This window comes from Myotis daubentonii, chromosome 10 (assembly GCF_963259705.1).
Source record: "Myotis daubentonii chromosome 10, mMyoDau2.1, whole genome shotgun sequence".
In the NCBI taxonomy this organism is placed as follows: domain Eukaryota; kingdom Metazoa; phylum Chordata; class Mammalia; order Chiroptera; family Vespertilionidae; genus Myotis; species Myotis daubentonii.
Window position 1 is genome coordinate 23,479,812 of NC_081849.1, and position 17,204 is coordinate 23,497,015.

Here is a 17,204-nt window from a genome sequence, read left to right on the forward strand (position 1 = left end):
CCAGCCCTGTGCACAGCCAGCAGGCACCTGCGGCTCCAGGGACAGGCCACGGGAGGCAAGGCCTCTTGGTGATTACTGCCCTGAAGTGACACTCCCGTCCCAAGCTAATCCAGTCTGCCTTGTAAGAGCTTCTGTCAGGAAAAGGACAAGGAAAAGGAAAGAGGCCAGCTGTGGGCAGAGGAGCCAGAGGAACAGGGCGGCCGTCAATAAAAACAGGCTAAGTAATCATGGGGCCAATCTCATTCATCAAGGTCCAGCCATTTGCCAAGGTATATGCACATTTTATTTAAAAAAAGTTTACAGTTTTCATTATACACAACTATTAAGAGGTTATAGTCAGAGGAGGCATTTGTCCTGTTGACAGAAGTGCCCACTAGATCATCACAATGCAAGGAAAAAGATGGGAGGGAGGAGCTAGGGCGAGGAAAAAATAAGTGGTAAAGAGCTCAGATTTCAACTAAGGGCTGGCGAGTCCCTTTTATCTCTTCAAGTATCACACAATATGTACCAAATACAATCAGTAAATGATGGCCATTTCTTCCCAAGGCCACAGCCAAGGCCAGTGTTTGCTGAATTAAGAGTCCTGGCCCTTCCTCCGGTGAGTGGGGAACCTTCACACCTGCGGGCCCGTCAGCTCCCCCTCCCCCTCCCCTCCCCCTCCCCCAGAGGCCTCCGCTCCAGCCAGTCCCTAATGGAATCGCCACGGTGTCTGTGGCCAGAGGAACAGGAACATGGATTCAGAAGTCCAAAGAAGACCAGGTGTTTGTGCCCAGTCAGAAATGCTTTGATTTCAGCCAACAAGGCTGTGAACCCAGTTAGGGAGCTGGTGAAATAAAACTTACTTTTGTTAATGGCTTTCGCTTTTCTAACCGAGTTCCTAGAACACAGAAGGGTCACAGGCCACAAAATCAAACACTAGCTCCCGGAAGCTTGCCGCAAGGAAGCTAGTGAAAGCTGAGTCTTTCATGATTCTCAGCCATCCCACCAGGAGGCGTAATAAAAAGCAGGTGTCATAGGCCAAGGCCAAGTAGGGCTTCAGGGAGACTTTTGAGAGGGAACAATTCCTTTGAGGGGAAACACCCTCCAAGAGCTTAGATCAGCCAGTTGGCAATTAGAACAGCTTCTGAAGTGGAAGAAAAATGTTAGGTACATGGCAACTTCTGGTAATTATCTCACTAGTATAAAATGCTGGTTGAGACTGCACAGTCAAGTCAAGGAGGGCAATGAGACTGAAGACTGAAAGAGCAAAAATGCCATAGTCCAGGCTGGCTACCAATAAAGGCAACCCACAAGGCTGGGGCTCGGGCTGCGGAAAGCTGTGGGTCCAATGCCACAGCCACCTTGCTCGGTGTTGGCGAGAGCTTGAGTCGGTCATTTGAATAGGCGCTGGTAAACCACAAGGTAGGGTTTCAAAAATGATGAGTATTAAGGAAGGAAGGGAAACTGCCAGAAGCAACCCTGACTTACCACCGCCACCTTTAAAAGCAGGAACATGCAGCCCTTGTGAGGGGCTCCAGATGCGTCTGAGTGTTGTGATGGGACAGCTGGAAAGGTGCTTGGTGCAGAAACACCCCTCACTCAACCATCTATTTCTGGGGGCCCCGAGTCCTCAGATCCACGCCAGGCCTCTTCCAGCCCCCTCTGTACCTGTTAGTATGGTCTCCTACTCCCACCTCTTCCAGGTACTGGGAAGGGACAAAAAGTTAGCATTAAGAAGGGATTCTGTTCAACTTACCCAAAGTCCACTTCGAAGTGGAGAGGTAAAGACCCACACAGAGTGAAAAACATGCATGGGACCAAGGTTAGTGCTCCGATGAGACAGACTTGCACAGAATGAGTGATTTGAGTAGCAATTCTGGAAGCTTCCAGTACTAATAAAGAAGCCCTAATTACACCTTCACCCACAGACTCGGAGACCACACACACACACACACACACACACACACACACACACAGCAGCCACAGTCAGGTCTGTTTCTTAACGTCTGCAACCCCCTCCCCGTCTTCACTTGGGATTCTGCACCACCACATTTCCAGTGCCGAGCTTTCTTCACAGGCAAGCTGGTGTCTTTTCGTTAGAAAAACATGGATTCAGTTGCGGAGCAGAGCTGTGGCACATAACTTTCCTAAACTTGGTTCTGCTAGTTTTTGGGACAGGATTTAAAAGGATTATTTTTTTGGAAAGGTAATTAGAACACTATTGTTTATACAATATTGAAAAAATACAATTTTTTATTGTTTGAACTCAAATCACCACCCAGCACTTTAAGCCTACCCTAAGTCGCACCTACAATAACGGTTATAGCACAAGCAAACTGCTAATTCAGCAGGTAAGCAAGTTAGACAGTGCCAGCAGACCCTCCCTCCCCCAAAGCAATGAGAAGACAACGTGCTAGATAAGAGTTAAGTACACCGTTACATGTTAAAAAGTTAACACTACCCTTCCAACAAAGCCACAAATGCTAGATCGGCAACTCAGTACGGTTAACTAACCACAGCCCTACGTAACTGCACTTTTAATTTTTGTAAAGAAAACCTTTTGCTTCATGCCCGTAATTAACATAAAATAAGTAAATTCTTTGTCTTTTTTTTATTTAGGAAAATAATCATGCTAAAAGCAAGTTGTACTTTATATAGATTTTCAAAGAAAAGATTGATTGTGCTTTTTGACTAAAAAAGATAGGATATCTTCCAACCTCATTGACTCAAATCTTGTGGAATATAGCACTTCTAAACTAAAAACACACACCAGAAAGAAAAATTAAATTATCCCAGTGGGACATTCAAAAATTGTCTTTAGAAAGTTTTAGAATTGGCTATTTCTGTTCTTGTCCTACTGGTTGCGACACAAAACGAATACAGAGGTGCTGTCTAGAGTTCTCCAAATCCAGCAGGCAACACTCAGATCTGAGAGAAACTGCTGGCAACCTGGACATATGGTTAGCTGAGTACATATTTCATTAGCAGGCGCTGTAAACAGTCTGATTTCCTCTTAACATACACAGGGGAGGGGACTTCTTCCTTCTCACCTGTTTCACTACTACGGCACATTTTTGATCCTCTCCTCTATTCAGTCACACTCTGAAAAAAGCTGTGTTTTCCCCATGTACAGTCACTTTGGGTACAAGATACTTTATTTGTTCCAATTATTACTCATTTGAAATTTAGAATACGTGTTGGGTCTAAACTACCCATTTCCCACTCCCACAAGCAGATGATGACCAGGCCGCTGCCAAGAGCAGCAGCAGCAGCAGCAGCAGGAAAACCAAAACCAAAACAAAAACCAAAACGTGGAGGAGAACCCAGGAGTCGCAGCCACCAGAAGGGTCTTCCTCCCGAGTCTAAGGGTCCACCGAGCGGCTATCGAGGAGGAGGCCCTCTCTTGGCAGGTGAAGATTAAATCTGTAACCTAAGCACAAGTCACACACACACCAAAACCCAAACCCAAACCCCAATCAAAGAACCCACAGCCACCCTCCGATTTAAAGCTCTCAGCCAGGGGAGCGTCTCAAAGTGGCCAATCGCATGAGGATGTGACTGCACGTGCTGGAGAGGACTCATCTTCCCAGTCACTTTTCTCTTCCTGGCCTGTCCTCTCAAAAAAGGTCTGGATTGCAAGCTCTACCATAGAAAGAATCAAGTTCAGAAAACACTTCCCACAGGTTCTCCAAAGGAATACACTCGTGGCTGCAGGGCCGAGTAGCCAGAAGGGCAGGAATCTACATGTAAAAATGTACTTAAAATCCAAGTCAAAAATTGTTTTAAGTTTCAACACTCCAATCAGCTCCCTGTTTACACTGTTACTCCACAGAAACGAGGCCACCTAGGTCGGATCACAGGAGGGAGCAGCTCCGTGACGTGCTGGCTCTACACGCTCCCACAGCAGGCCTTTGCCTCCCAGTTTCCTCCTTCCGTTTTGAAAAAGCACTATTCTATCTTCACATCCAAGAGCTGGTTGGTTTGGTTTGTTTCTTTGGAACCATCAATAAAAGAAGCAACTTTTTCCTGTTATTTTTACTTGTCTACCTATCAGAGCGGCTATTTCTTTTGACAGTTAGTAGCACACAGGCTGACTTGGCCAAATGGACTTATGAATGCATGCATCCAGACCGCATATTGCTACCAAAATGGAATGTGGGAATATGCTATGCACCTCAGGTTGAGAAATGACCAAGAAATCAAGATCTAAGGGGTGATATATAATATATATATATCAATGCTATTATTCATAAAAACCTTGTTTAGTAATAAAAAAAATTGCTTTGTTTAAATATGAATATTATAGTCTGCTTCTCATGGTTAGGAAATAATAGTCTTTCTGAAAAGCAGGTGCCTTTTCTACTACAACTCCATATCCTGGGCCTCGTCTTCTGAAAAGTCAGACATAGAACTCTCCGACGAGCTGTCACCGGTGCCTTCCTCCTGCTCCTTCAGTGCCTCCTCCGTGGCGTATTTCTGGATGTACTCTGCACAGGGGACAGGGACAAAGAGAACACAGGGCAGTGAGCAGGCAGGCATGTGCTTCATGACCCCCATGCTGGCAAGTCCCAGCTCTCCCAAGATGGGTGGGTGGGTGGGGGGTAACAAAGATAACATTTGTGGTCACGAAAACGAAGGGAAGACTTTGGAGTTTATGAATTTTACCCCATTAGGCGGAGAGGCAAAGCAGGACGGGGACTTGTAGGGGAATAAATACATTGTTTCACCATCTGGAACTCCCCGGGCCATCACCTCTCAGATGTAAGAACACCTACCAGGTGGGTGAACACCCTCAGATGGATGTACACAAGGCAGCCAACCACCCTTGGGCCTTGGCTGCAAGGCACAGGAAGGCCAGCAGATATCCAGGACGATGCCCAGCGTGAAACGGCCTCCCGCCCTCTAACCTCCAGTGCGGCTGCCCTCCTCCAAACTTGATGGTTTGGGAAAATCTGTTCTCTGCACTTTCTTGTAACTTCCTATATTAACAGAACTATTCACTTCCAAGATAGCACTGGACTAGTTGTGATTCCATAGTAATTTATAAGGAAATCCCCCATCATTTTTAGGTTTGCAGTGATATAATTATAGCCGGCCAAATCTATTATGTTAGGAATAGATTTTAGTTTAAACAGGTCCTGCCTGTCAGGTTTCTGAAGCAGCTGGTGAAGCTTCTCTCAATCTGCTCAGGAAGGAGCTGCTGTCTGACAGCCACCTGGAGTGACTTCACCATGTGTTATCTACCTGAAGATTTGTGCTGCTGTGACCTAGGCTGAACAAACAGTTAGGAACTGCTGAACACACAATTCAACTTGTTCCAAGACCTCTAAGTGCACACTGCTCTCAAGTAAATAGCCTATGCACAATATGAAGAGACAAGACAGTTAGATTCCTGTTCGGAATGCCAGCAGGGAGACACACACATCCTCATATCCTTACGCTTTGTTTTTCCTCCCATGGGATTACTTAGGGGCTAAATAAGAGGAAGATGAGAAAAACGGCCAAATGGGCCTGCCAAATCTGAGTAAGTTAGTGTGGGAACCTAGACAAGGATTTTTAATTTTTTATTTAAATGATGAGTGAGAATCATTGATCAGCTGCCTCCTGCATGCTCCCCCCCACCCCACCCCCCGCCGGGAATCGAGCCCACAACCTGGGCATGTGCCCTGACCAGGAATCAAACGGTGACCTCATGGTTCATAGGTAGATGCTCAACCAATGAGCCATGCCAGCCAGGCTAGATAATAATTTTTTAAAAATATTTTTTTAAAGGGTTGTTTAAAAAGAGAAAAAGAGTATGTGACAGAGACTATATTGGCCAAATCTGGTATTTACAAAACAAGTTTACAGATTTCTGACTTCAAATTCATAGTGACAAAATTTTACGCTGAGATAATGAGTTGGGGGAAAAAAGCCCCTAACTAGGTAGAAACTGACATTAGCTTACCTTTTAGAGTGAGAGAAATGTTTATTAAAGCCCTAGAAATTTTATTTTTACTCTCTAATGGGCTGGCTACTTCGCAGAAATAAGCTGCTGCACTTTGACACTGTAATTTGATACTATCAGCCTTCTTAATTAAGTATATTCAAGGAAACACTTACATATTAAGTGCTTACTAGGACAAGGCCTTTCAGGAGAGAGAAAATGAAGAGCAAGGTCATTAATGAGGAGAAACCCATGAGGAGAAAAGGCAGTTAGTTGCTGAATTCATCAGAGGGAAGGAGTCGTGTCTGCACTGACCCTTGAAGGGCTTGGCTTCTCCACTGCAGCGCAGGAGCCACCAATCCAGGGGAAAGCCAGCGCCTGGCCAAAAGCAGAGGGAGACGGAAGTGGCTGGGATGTGAAAATACAACCTTAAGAGAGCTACATTTGTTTTCTTTCTTTAAAAAAATTTTGAAGCAAATAAGGCAAAATGTAGAGGTTCATCTAGTTGGGGGGTGGGTACAGAGTTATCATCTGTTTCTCTGTAGTGCTGAAACTTTCCCTGACTAAGGAAGAGGATATAGTTGGGTACCTGAAACTCATCCAATTTTACTGTCATATATTGATGGATTTAGAGGAATAAAGGCAAAGGTGTAGATCGCACACAGTGGCAGAGCGCCTGGATGGCAAGCTGAGATGCCACTCAGTGAAGGCTGAGCGGGAAATGACGGTGCCAATGATGGCCTGTTCCACAGACAGTCCAATATTCACAGTTAAAACAGCATCAGCTCAGTACAAGTGCTGGTAACGCTCATGGTAAAGGGTGCACACACCGACCTCTGTGTGATGTTAGGTGTGGAAATGTCCACGAGCAGCTCAGGGGAGAGTCACACCTAGACACATGTTTGTTTTATTTTTTTTTAAATCCTTTTATTGAAAGTATTACATATGGCCCATTTCCCCCGTTAGACACATTTTTGGAAATCATCTGCCTGAAGGGGATTAATTAATTTTAAAAAGTGTGTGTGTGTGTGTGTGTGTATATTTATTTATTTTTATTTTTATTTTTAAAAAATATATTTTTATTGGATATCTAAAAGATGGCGGCATAGGTAAACACCAGAGTTTGCTGCCTCGCACAACCATTTCAAAAATACAACTAAAAGACGGAACGGACATCACCCAGAACCACAGGAAGGCTGGCTGAGTGGAAATTCTACAACTAGAAGGAAAGAGAAAAGCATACCGAGTCTCAGAGGAGGTGCGGTGCGGAAGTAAAATACTAAGGTACAGAGGCGCACACGTGCCGGGAGCCGGTCCATCCTTGCTGTTTCAAGGGACCTGGCATATATGGCATACGGTTCTTAATATGTTTGCTCACCTTCCTGGCGCTGTGTTTTAACCAAGGTCACCTCTCCGAGAAAGGTTGAATCCCCAGGTAGGGATTTTCCCCTGAAGTTAGGGAGGGAATAAAACCCCTCAACTAAGTGCCAGGCGGGTAATTAATCACTTTAACTATGAACAATCATGCTTAAGCTACATAATCTTTACTCCCTGGAATGGAGATAAGAAACGCCCTAACCTTTGTAATAGAGATTGATAGGATTGAATCAACTGGTATGAATACAGATGTAACAAGACAGCAAAAGACAGAGCTTAGAAGAGAACCAAGAAGACAGAACCTACAGACAGAAGAACTTCGCTGGAGAGAACATGGCAAAAGATCCTGGACTGAACCTGACTACAGAAATTGGCAAGAGAACCTGACTACGCCTTTGGTAACCCCTGGACCCGCTGGGGCTGGACCCCAGCACACACGGAGCGGGCTGGCGGCTGAGGGCGCAGTTGTCGTTTTCAATCAGGAGGGAGTCTCAGGCTCTGAGCTCCAGTTCTGGGCGAGTCTCTGGGGACCCAGACTCATATGGGAGAAGCGGGACTGTCTGGCATTGGTCAGAACTTGAGGGCAGCTTTCTCTCGGAGGTGCTTGCAGCGATTGCTGGGACACTGAGAAGCAGAGCCTCTGAGGGCAGAACTGAGAGCAGCCATAACTGCTCGCTCTGCCCTGTTGATCCCGTGGGACCCACCCCGCCCAAGCCCTGCACAGAGGCTTTTGCTGGGTAGCCTCAGGCAAAGGCTAGATTAGCACCTCCCTAGAGATCCAGGAGTGAGTGTGCCCAGTGGTCAGAGTGGGACCAACCAGTTTGCAGCTCCTCGGACCCTTAAAGGACACACTCAGGGGGCAGACCCAGTGAGCACTAAAGTCCCATTGAAGCAAGTCTTGCCCCGGAGGGGTGTCTCCAGCACAGAAGTTCTCCCACTGCAGACACAGCTGATTCTCACAGCCAATTGGCCTGGAGGTCATTCTCTCCCAGTGATAACTACAACAATCAAGGCTTAACTACAACAAGACTGTGCACAAAGACCACAAGGGGGTGCACCAAGAGTGTCCTCCTCAGGTAATTGGGGAGCCTGGGCCACTGGGACCTAGAGGACACTTAGCACAGAAAACCACTTTATCAACACAGGGAAGCATAAAAAAATGAGGAGACAAAGAAACAGGACACAAATGACAGAAATGGAGGAAAGCAAACTACTGGATATAGAGTTCAAAACCACACTTTTAAGGTTTTTCAAGAACTTTCTAGAAGCCGCCGATAAATTTAGTAAGACCCTCGATAAGACTGGTGAGACCGCCGATAAATGTAGTGAGATCCTCAAGAAATCTAGTCAGACCCTCGATGTTATGATAAAGGACCAACTGGAAATTAAGCATACACTGACTGAAATGGAGGATATTATACAGATTCCCAACAGCAGACCAGAGGATCACAAGAATCAAGTCAATGATTTGAAATACGAAGAAGCAAGAAACACCCAACCGGAAAAGCAAAATGAAAAAAGAATCCAAAAATACGAAGATAGTGTAAGGAGCCTCTGAGACAGCTTCAAGCGTACCAACATCCGAATTATAGGGGTGCCAGAAGAAGAGAGAAAGCAAGATGTTGAAAACCTATTTGAAGAAATAATGACAGAAAACTTCCCCCACCTGGTGAAAGAAATAGACTTACAAGTCCAGGAAGCACAGAGAACCCCAAACAAAAGGGATCCAAAGAGGACCACACCAAGACACATCATAATTAAAATGCCAAGAGCAAAAGACAAAGAATCTTAAAAGCAGCAAGAGAAAAAAAGTCAGTTACCTACAAGGGAGTACCCATATGACTGTCAGCTGATTTCTCAACAGAAACTTTGCAGGCCAGAAGGGAGTGGCAAGAAATATTCAAAGTGATGAATGCCAAGAACCTACAACCAAGATTACTTTATCCAGCAAAGCCATCATTCAGAATTGAAGGTCAGATAAAGAGCTTCACAGATAAGAAAAAGCTAAAGGAGTTCATCACCACCAAACCACTATTATATGAAATGCTGAAAGGTATCCTTTAAGAAGAGGAAGAAGAAGAAAAAAGTAAAGATACAAATTATGAACAACAAATACATATCTATCAACAAGTGAATCTAAAAATCAAGTGAATAAATAATCTGATGAACAGACTGAACTGGTGATTATAATAGGATCAGGGACATAGAAAGGGAATGGACTGACTATTCCTGAGGGGGAAAGGAGTGTGGGGGATGCAGGAAGAGACTGAACAAAAATCGTGCACCTATGGATGAGGACAGTGGGTGGGGAGTGAGGGCGCAGGGTGGGGTGGGAACTGGGTGGAGGGGAGTTATGGGGGGGAAACAAGAGGAACAGATGTAATAATCTGAACAATAAAGATTTAATTAAAAAATATATTTTTATTGATTTCAGAGAGGAAGGAAGAGGGGGAGAGAGAGAAACATAAATGATAAGAGAGAATCGCTGACTGGCTGCCTCGTGCATGTCCCCTACTGGGGATCGAGCCCACAACTTGGGCATGTGCCCTGAGAGAAAACTGAACTGTGACCTCCTGGTTCATAGGTGGACACTCCACCACTGAGCCACACCAGCGGGGCTGGAGGGGATTGTTTAAAGTTGTGAGGGTTGAATAGGCTTCCCAAGGAGTGGGGTAGGCGGAAGAGGGGATGAAGGACAGAATCTTAAAGAGAATGACCATGTTTGGGAATGGAATGAGAAATGTTTTCAGAAAGGTAAGAGGTAAAATACCAAAGCTGCAGAGAGGTCCATGAAAACAGGTCTTGAGAAGGCTCCAAAAGATTGGGAAGAAATGAGATCATAGATTCAGTATAGGAGGGAAAACAAAACTAGACCTCAAAAGTCTAAGGCAAGGAAGCAAGAAGTTTGAAAATGAAAGGAATTAAATGGCAAGACTCCTAAAGGAATCCACAGGAGCAGATAAAGGCTTCTGAAATGAGGGTGCCTCTGATAGTCTAGGGCAGCGGTTCTCAACCTGTGGGTCGCGACCCCTTTGGTGGTCGAACGACCCTTTCACAGAGGTTGCCTAAGACCATCCTGCATATCAGATATTTACATTACGATTCATAACAGTAGCAACATTTCAGTTATGAAGTAGCAACAAAAATAATTTTATGGTTGGGTCACAACATGAGGAACTGTATTTAAAGGGCCAGAAGGTTGAAAACCACTGGTCTGGGGGAAGAGGTGGAACCAGGAAAAAGGGGATCCATGGGAAAACAAGATCACAGGTTGATGGGGGTAGTCTGAGAAGTAAGATGGGACATCTCTTATTTCCTATTGGAGGGAATAAGGGTACAGTAGGAAGTTGGGGTGAGCTCAGGTCTGACAGCCATGATTTTCTCAGATTACTAAGGAAGACAAAATGATAGCCAGCATTAACATTTCAGAAAGCTAGAGTTCCCTAAGCTAGAGCTGGCCATTCTAAGATAAAAATGTAGGCTAGGTTCCTTTTGCAATTGGTATTACAGCAGATATGTACTAAAACAGTAGTGTTCAATTGCTGCAGCATAGTTAACACAGAACTATAGACATATGTTCTGCACCAAGGTATCTGTGGGTTGTAGACACTGTTAAGTGATTCCTTTGTCAAATTTTTAATAGTCTCATAATAGGATTTTATCTGGTTGAAACTGACTGCCTTTTTCTTGATACCTGTTTGTTTGGCTATGTACATATTCTGCCACATAAATCAGATAACTTGCAAAGCACCTGAGACCTAAGTAAATTAGAGTAGATTTATTTCTATTTTATCTCAATAACAGTACTGAACAATACCCTGTAGAGACCAGAGGAGATGAGAAAACGAAGAGAAGGAAACCGACCATGATCCACAGTAGCCCCAAATGCTCCTGAGTGTCTCAGACCTGCAGAGTGAAGACCTATGTATTCAAGTTCTCATGAATTATTTCTACTGCCATCTCTTACAAATGCACCTCAGAGGGCACTGCTTTGCAGAAGATAATGTTCTGAACTGCTAGGCAGATGGGCAAATTGTGCTAAATATTGGGTATATACCAATGCCTTCCATTTGTTAAGACGAACAGGTCTATGAATTCTTTTCTTTTTTTGTAGAACTTTATGTATCTAGACTTTTCAATATGAAAGTTCTCATGACATTCATGTCCCATTAACATGTAAACAGTTTAAGATGGGAAAATGGTATTCTAAATCCTAAAGAATTAGAAAACTAGTGCTGCCATCACTAACACATTTCTAACTTTAACAGTACATTTCAGGTTTTAACAGAAAAATCCATAGATCAGGGGCAAGGTATGTGCAGTAGCAGAGAAATATGCCTACATGAAAACTTCCCAAAGTATTGGACCAAGAAAAGAAGCCAACTGAGTATACTTTTTTGGTTGTTAATCCTCACCGTAGGATATTTTTCCCATTGATTTTTAGAGAGAATGGAAGGGAGGGTTGGGGGGTGGGGGGGGGGAGGAATAACAAGAGAGAAACATCAATGTGAGAGAGACATATCAAGTATCTGCTTTCCACACATGTCCCAACCAGGCCCAGATCAAACCTGCAACCCAAGGTATGCGCTCTTGACCAGAAATCGAACCTGTGACCTTTCAGTGCATGGGTCAATGCTCTAACCACTGAGCACAGTGACCAGGGCTTAACTGGATATATTTAATTCAATAGGTAAAATATAATTCTTTAAAAGTCTAATGATGGATTTGGCAATTATTTTTCCAACTCCCAAAGGTAACTGTTTTATTGAAAGGCCAGGATGATTAATTATCTATTAAATTCATGTGAGATTATACCTTCCAATTAATCATTATTCTCAAGTCTAATTTTCTAACTTTACAAGATAAGAGGAAGTAAATGAAGGCAAAAATTCTTTTGGACATGTGTCCACATGGATTTCTGGCAGGGTTATACCTTCTACCACCCAACAGTTAAGCCTCCCACTCTCTCATCTTTCCATCTTTCCTTTTGCTCTTTCTCTGCTTCCCTTCTCTCGTGTTGGTACTGCAGCTTCCAAAGGTTGCCTCTGACCCTCAGCCAGCAGCTATGTCTTTTTAGGCCTGAGAAAAATTATTAGTAACTAAGAAGGGCCATCATTGATCAAAGCTGAATAGACTTAAGTTCTTCTTCTCTAGGTTAAACGATTTGCCTTCTTACCTTTAATTTTCTGCTTGTATTCTTCTGGTCGGTGGAGGTACATGGCTGCAGCATCACCATTGAGAGGATCTATGGGATTGGGATAGGCCAACAACTGGGGCAGGAAGGACTCAAATATATTGGTAAGATCTGAAAAAACAAACAGAAATACATCATGCACGGAACAAACAAGTTCACCTAAAATTCACTTGAATTCAGTAGTCAAAACTGCTTACCTTCCTAGATATTTAACCACATGGACATGTGCTCCATTATCTGTGCTGTACACTGTATATCCCTTTCAGTACCAATAAAAATTTTTTTAATTTAATTTTAATTTGAAGAACTAAAGGTATGCCTGATATTCACTTTGAAAGGCAATTTTCCCAATTCTAATTCACCCCGTTTTCTAAATGAGAATTCAGAAATACTATATACATTGTTTATTAATTAAAACCTGTGCCCCAATACTCTACTTCCTACAAAGTGAGTACTTGATCTCTTAACATAGCTTTTTTCTATAGCTTTGAAAATCACCACTCTGAGAAGTATTCAAGCACCAGATCTTAAAAGAACTGAACACCATTTTATAGGTCTTGACATTTAATCCAGTTCTCATAACTTCTAATGAAGGTAAGTACAACCAGTTATTCAATTATTTTGGGTAATGAGGGTAAGAACTTATATGGACAACTTAAAATCACAAATAAGACAGATAAGTACTAATTTACTGCATTTATCAATAATCATTTAATAAATATTTACTAATTCCTTCTGGCTAGATTCAGCACAAGGTACTGGGTATATACACATGACATCTACACACCCAGTTAACAAAAACCCTGCAGTTATATTGTGTTTCATCAAGTAGACCAGAAAGCCTGCAAAATTAACCACAGGTCCCCATCAACTTCAAAGATGATGTGACTTCCATCTTATTTGCTCCCCAGTTAGCAGACAGTGAACTGTGGAACCTCAGTGCACCCATTCCCCTGCCCTACTCTAGTTACTCTATCATGCTAAAGGAAACATTTCTGTTTCTGGAGAGATTGCTAATGTAGCATAAAATGACTTTTTAATTTATTCAGCTCTCTAAAGATTTTTTTTTATAGTATTATAAATGGATGTTTTGTCAAGCCACATCACTTCAGATTAGTGGTTCTCAGAGCAGGGGGTGGGGTGGTTTTGCTCCCCAGAGATGTCTGCAATGTCTGGAGAAATTTTTGGCTGGGTGTGGGAGGGGGCAGTGGTGCTATTTGTATCTCATGCACAGAGGCCACGGATGCTGCTAAACATCCTACAATGCACAGGACGGTCCTTCAAAACAAATAATTAATTAGTGCTGAGGTTGAGAAGCCTGGTCTAGACCAAAGGATTGGCAAACTTTTTGTAAAGAGAGAGTGAACACTATGGGCTTGTGGGCCACATTTGGTCTGTCATAACGACTCAACACAGCTCTGCTGTTGTAGCACAAAAGCAGCCATAGGTAAACAAACAGGTGTAGCTGTGTTCCAATAAAATGTTACTAAAAAAACAGGCAGACAGTATTTGCTGACTTCTGCTCTAGAAAACCCCACAAATAGGTGGCTCTTCCCTGTCACTGTAAGATTAAGGAACTGAGCAGTCAGAGAATAAGCTAAGGCTACATTATTCAACAGAACTTTCTGCAATGATGACAATGTTCTGTATCTGCACTGTCCAATATGGCAGTCACTAGCCACACGTGGCTACTGAACATATGAAATAGGCCAGTGTGACTGTGAGGAACTGACCTTCATTTTACTTAATTCTCATTAATATAAATAACTACAAGTGACCAGTCTCATATTGGACAGCTCAGGTCTAGCACAGTCCTGGTCTCATGCAGAGATATTGACACACAGCAGGTTTACCTTTAACCCCAAGTTATAGGCTTGGTATTATTACATGGACTGGGGCTATTTCATCTTCATAAAGCTAATTTTCCAAAGAACCACGTTACAGTAAGATTCCCATGTATCAGGAAACAAATACACAGATTCCTAATCAAAACAGAAAAAAAAAAATCTCCTAGGATAACCCCAACCATTTGCAGTAGATTTTCACTGCCATTTGACTTATAATTTTTTTGAAGGAGGCAATATATACAACAAACCAATAATTATCCATGATAAAAAAACAAAAACAAAAACATTGAAAACTGTTTGCCAAGGCTAAGAAACAGAGAAAAATGCTTATGTTGTAATGCTGGGAGGTGAAAATCTATAAAATGGTATGTCCTCTAGAATTACAACTATGTACAATATGCATTGTATACACAGAATATTTAAAAAGTTGGGTCAAGGCAAAAGGCTTGTAATTTCTACTTTCCACACCTCAAATGACACTTTACACTTTTTAACCTTTAAAAATAGCACTTTCCTATAAATATGTCCTTTCTACTCCTATATATGTTTGACACATTTAATAAAACATGACAAGCCTGAAATTTTTTCTTTTCCTCTCTTTATCCTTGGGTGGGTTATTAATACAGTGGTAGAAAATGCTGAAAGTAGGGCAAATGAAGAAGGAAAAACAAGGACTGTGGCAGTTCTACAAATTAAACATGATCCCAGAGCAAGGAAGAATTAAGAGTTACAATAACACTAATAGTAATAACAGCAGCAACAGTTTATACTTAGCACTTACTACAAGCCAGGCAGTCACCAATAGTTTACATAGACACTTTCATTGCAGCCAATGAGGTAGGTATCATTATATCCTCATTTTGTATATGGGAAAACTGAGGCAGAAAGAGATTAAGTAACTTGCCCAAGGGACTGGTTTTCAAACCTGGGCCTATCTAAAATGCTGCTGCTGTTACCAGAGAAAATGAATACTGACTGTCTTAACTTCATGATGGCATAAGCTCTCCATGTCTGCATCAAAATCACATACCCTCAGAGAGAGCCACCCTCTCCTCAAAGCTTTTCTTTTTCACAAGTTCAAGACCAGCAAGATGGTCTCTAAGTGTTTAGGCGTTTCTGTGGCTGAGCTGCCTATATTTCACAGAGGCAGGTGCTTGTTTTCAAAAGCGCAACCACAGGAAGTAGCCCAGGCTGTTCACAGATACCCACACACAGTGCACTGGGGGCTTCTCATGTCCTTACTACATGCCTGTGCAGAAAGATTAGCATACAACAAAATTTTAAAAAAAGTACAGGTTTTACTTGCTCTAAGTAATGTTCAGAAGTGCTTCAAGCCTCAAATATTGCAGACGTGTTTCATAACTAGATATTTCATGTGTTCCAGGAAGATTTTACTACTTTAAGTTCCTCAAGCTCCCAATAAGTGGCTCTGCCTAGGTATTTGTTCCAAACAAATAAAAGAACCCTCAATAATTGATTCTTCCTTCGTATGTCTACTTCCCGCATTAACATACTTTTTATCCATTTCACAGATGTGTTGTCACATCTGTAACACAGAAGAGCAGAAAAGGGAAGTATGGCACTCTCCCTCCATGGAGCATGCCTGTGCCGTTCCCTCCCCCTCTTCTTCCCCCAAAGGCACATACCCCCTAAACTCTAAGGGACCTCATGAGACTTGCAACCAGGGGAGCAATGGGCAGCAGCAGCTTATCCCAGCTAATCCCCTAAACCTGTCTCCAAGGCGCCCTATTCTCTGACTTCCCAGTGAGCCAGAGGAGCCCAGCCAGGCTCTCCTGTTGCTTCTTCTATGCCCTTCTGTGTTTCACACTCCTAAGTATATTTTTTGCTGTGGTCAATAAATTCTTGCTTGCTTCTCTACACTTTGTCTCTTGATTGAAATCTTTCCCTCAAGAGGACAGGAACCAAGGTCTTGTCATCTCCCTGGTAGCATCTTTTTGGCACAGACTTCACAAACACTTGCCTGCCCCTGGATTCCCAGGCAGGTCTGTGGAGATACTTAACACCCAGCATACTCCTTATATTAAAAAAAATAATAAAATTAAGTTTAAAAAAAAAGAAAAGAAAAGGGAAGGTATGCAGCCCAGTTTTGGCTATCGGTGGCAGCCTTTGAAGGCCAGGATGTTAAAGCAATGAAGCATTCCTTAAAGGGGCTAACAGAGTGATTCCCACCAACAGCATCCTCCCCAAAGAAATCTCTCAAACATGCAGATGTGCACAAAATCTTCTTTCAAATAAATATGTTGGCAGAAGAGACCTAAACTATAAAAAATGAAATAAAGATACTCATCTTTGGAAAAATGCATCATAACGAACATTTCCCCCTAGAATTGTTAATAATAAAAACATCTATCATTTCAAAAGTCTTTTTAAAAAACACACACATTAACTTCCACTTTTTGAAAGGGAGAGAGGCAGACATGGGTCACCCAATCTACACACTACAATCAGCTGGCTCCACTACTGGCTGCCTTCATTGTTAAGGAAGTCCCAAGATTCCTGAGAAGTATGGTTCACGATGAACAAACAGCTTCGAGTTCGGCCTTGGATTAAATCAGTACTTACCAAAATGCAATCCATTAGGACGGACTCTTCAGCCTGACCTTATTAGTATTCATGTTAACAATATTACAACATTCATGCCTCCATTTAGACACATAAACTAATCATTTATATTTAATTTTTAGGAACACTCAAATCATATTGATCTCTCATCTAAAGCAGCATCATTTATCCCAGTCAAGAGCAATGGCTTATGGGTGAATCTAGGTCCTGGCTGTTTGTCCATCAGATTTACTCACAATACTGAGGTCTCATACCCACCCCGAGGACTCTTAGGATTGGATGAAATGTGTGTGTGTGT

At 42.7% G+C, this 17,204-nt stretch overlaps 1 protein-coding gene across 2 annotated transcripts in view; it reads right to left on the reverse strand.

Moving 5' to 3' along the window:
* Positions 1–2,214: 2,214 nt before the first annotated feature.
* Positions 2,215–17,204, reverse strand: part of UBE2H (ubiquitin conjugating enzyme E2 H) — a 109,358-nt gene continuing 94,368 nt past the window's right edge. For both annotated transcript variants that reach the window (XM_059711785.1, XM_059711784.1), the window contains 2 exons: positions 12,459–12,587; positions 2,215–4,466 (listed from right to left, as the gene is read on the reverse strand). In XM_059711785.1, coding sequence (XP_059567768.1) covers positions 4,342–4,466; positions 12,459–12,587 — 254 coding nt within the window. In that variant the 3' untranslated portion in view covers positions 2,215–4,341. The remainder of the gene's footprint in view (positions 4,467–12,458; positions 12,588–17,204) is intronic.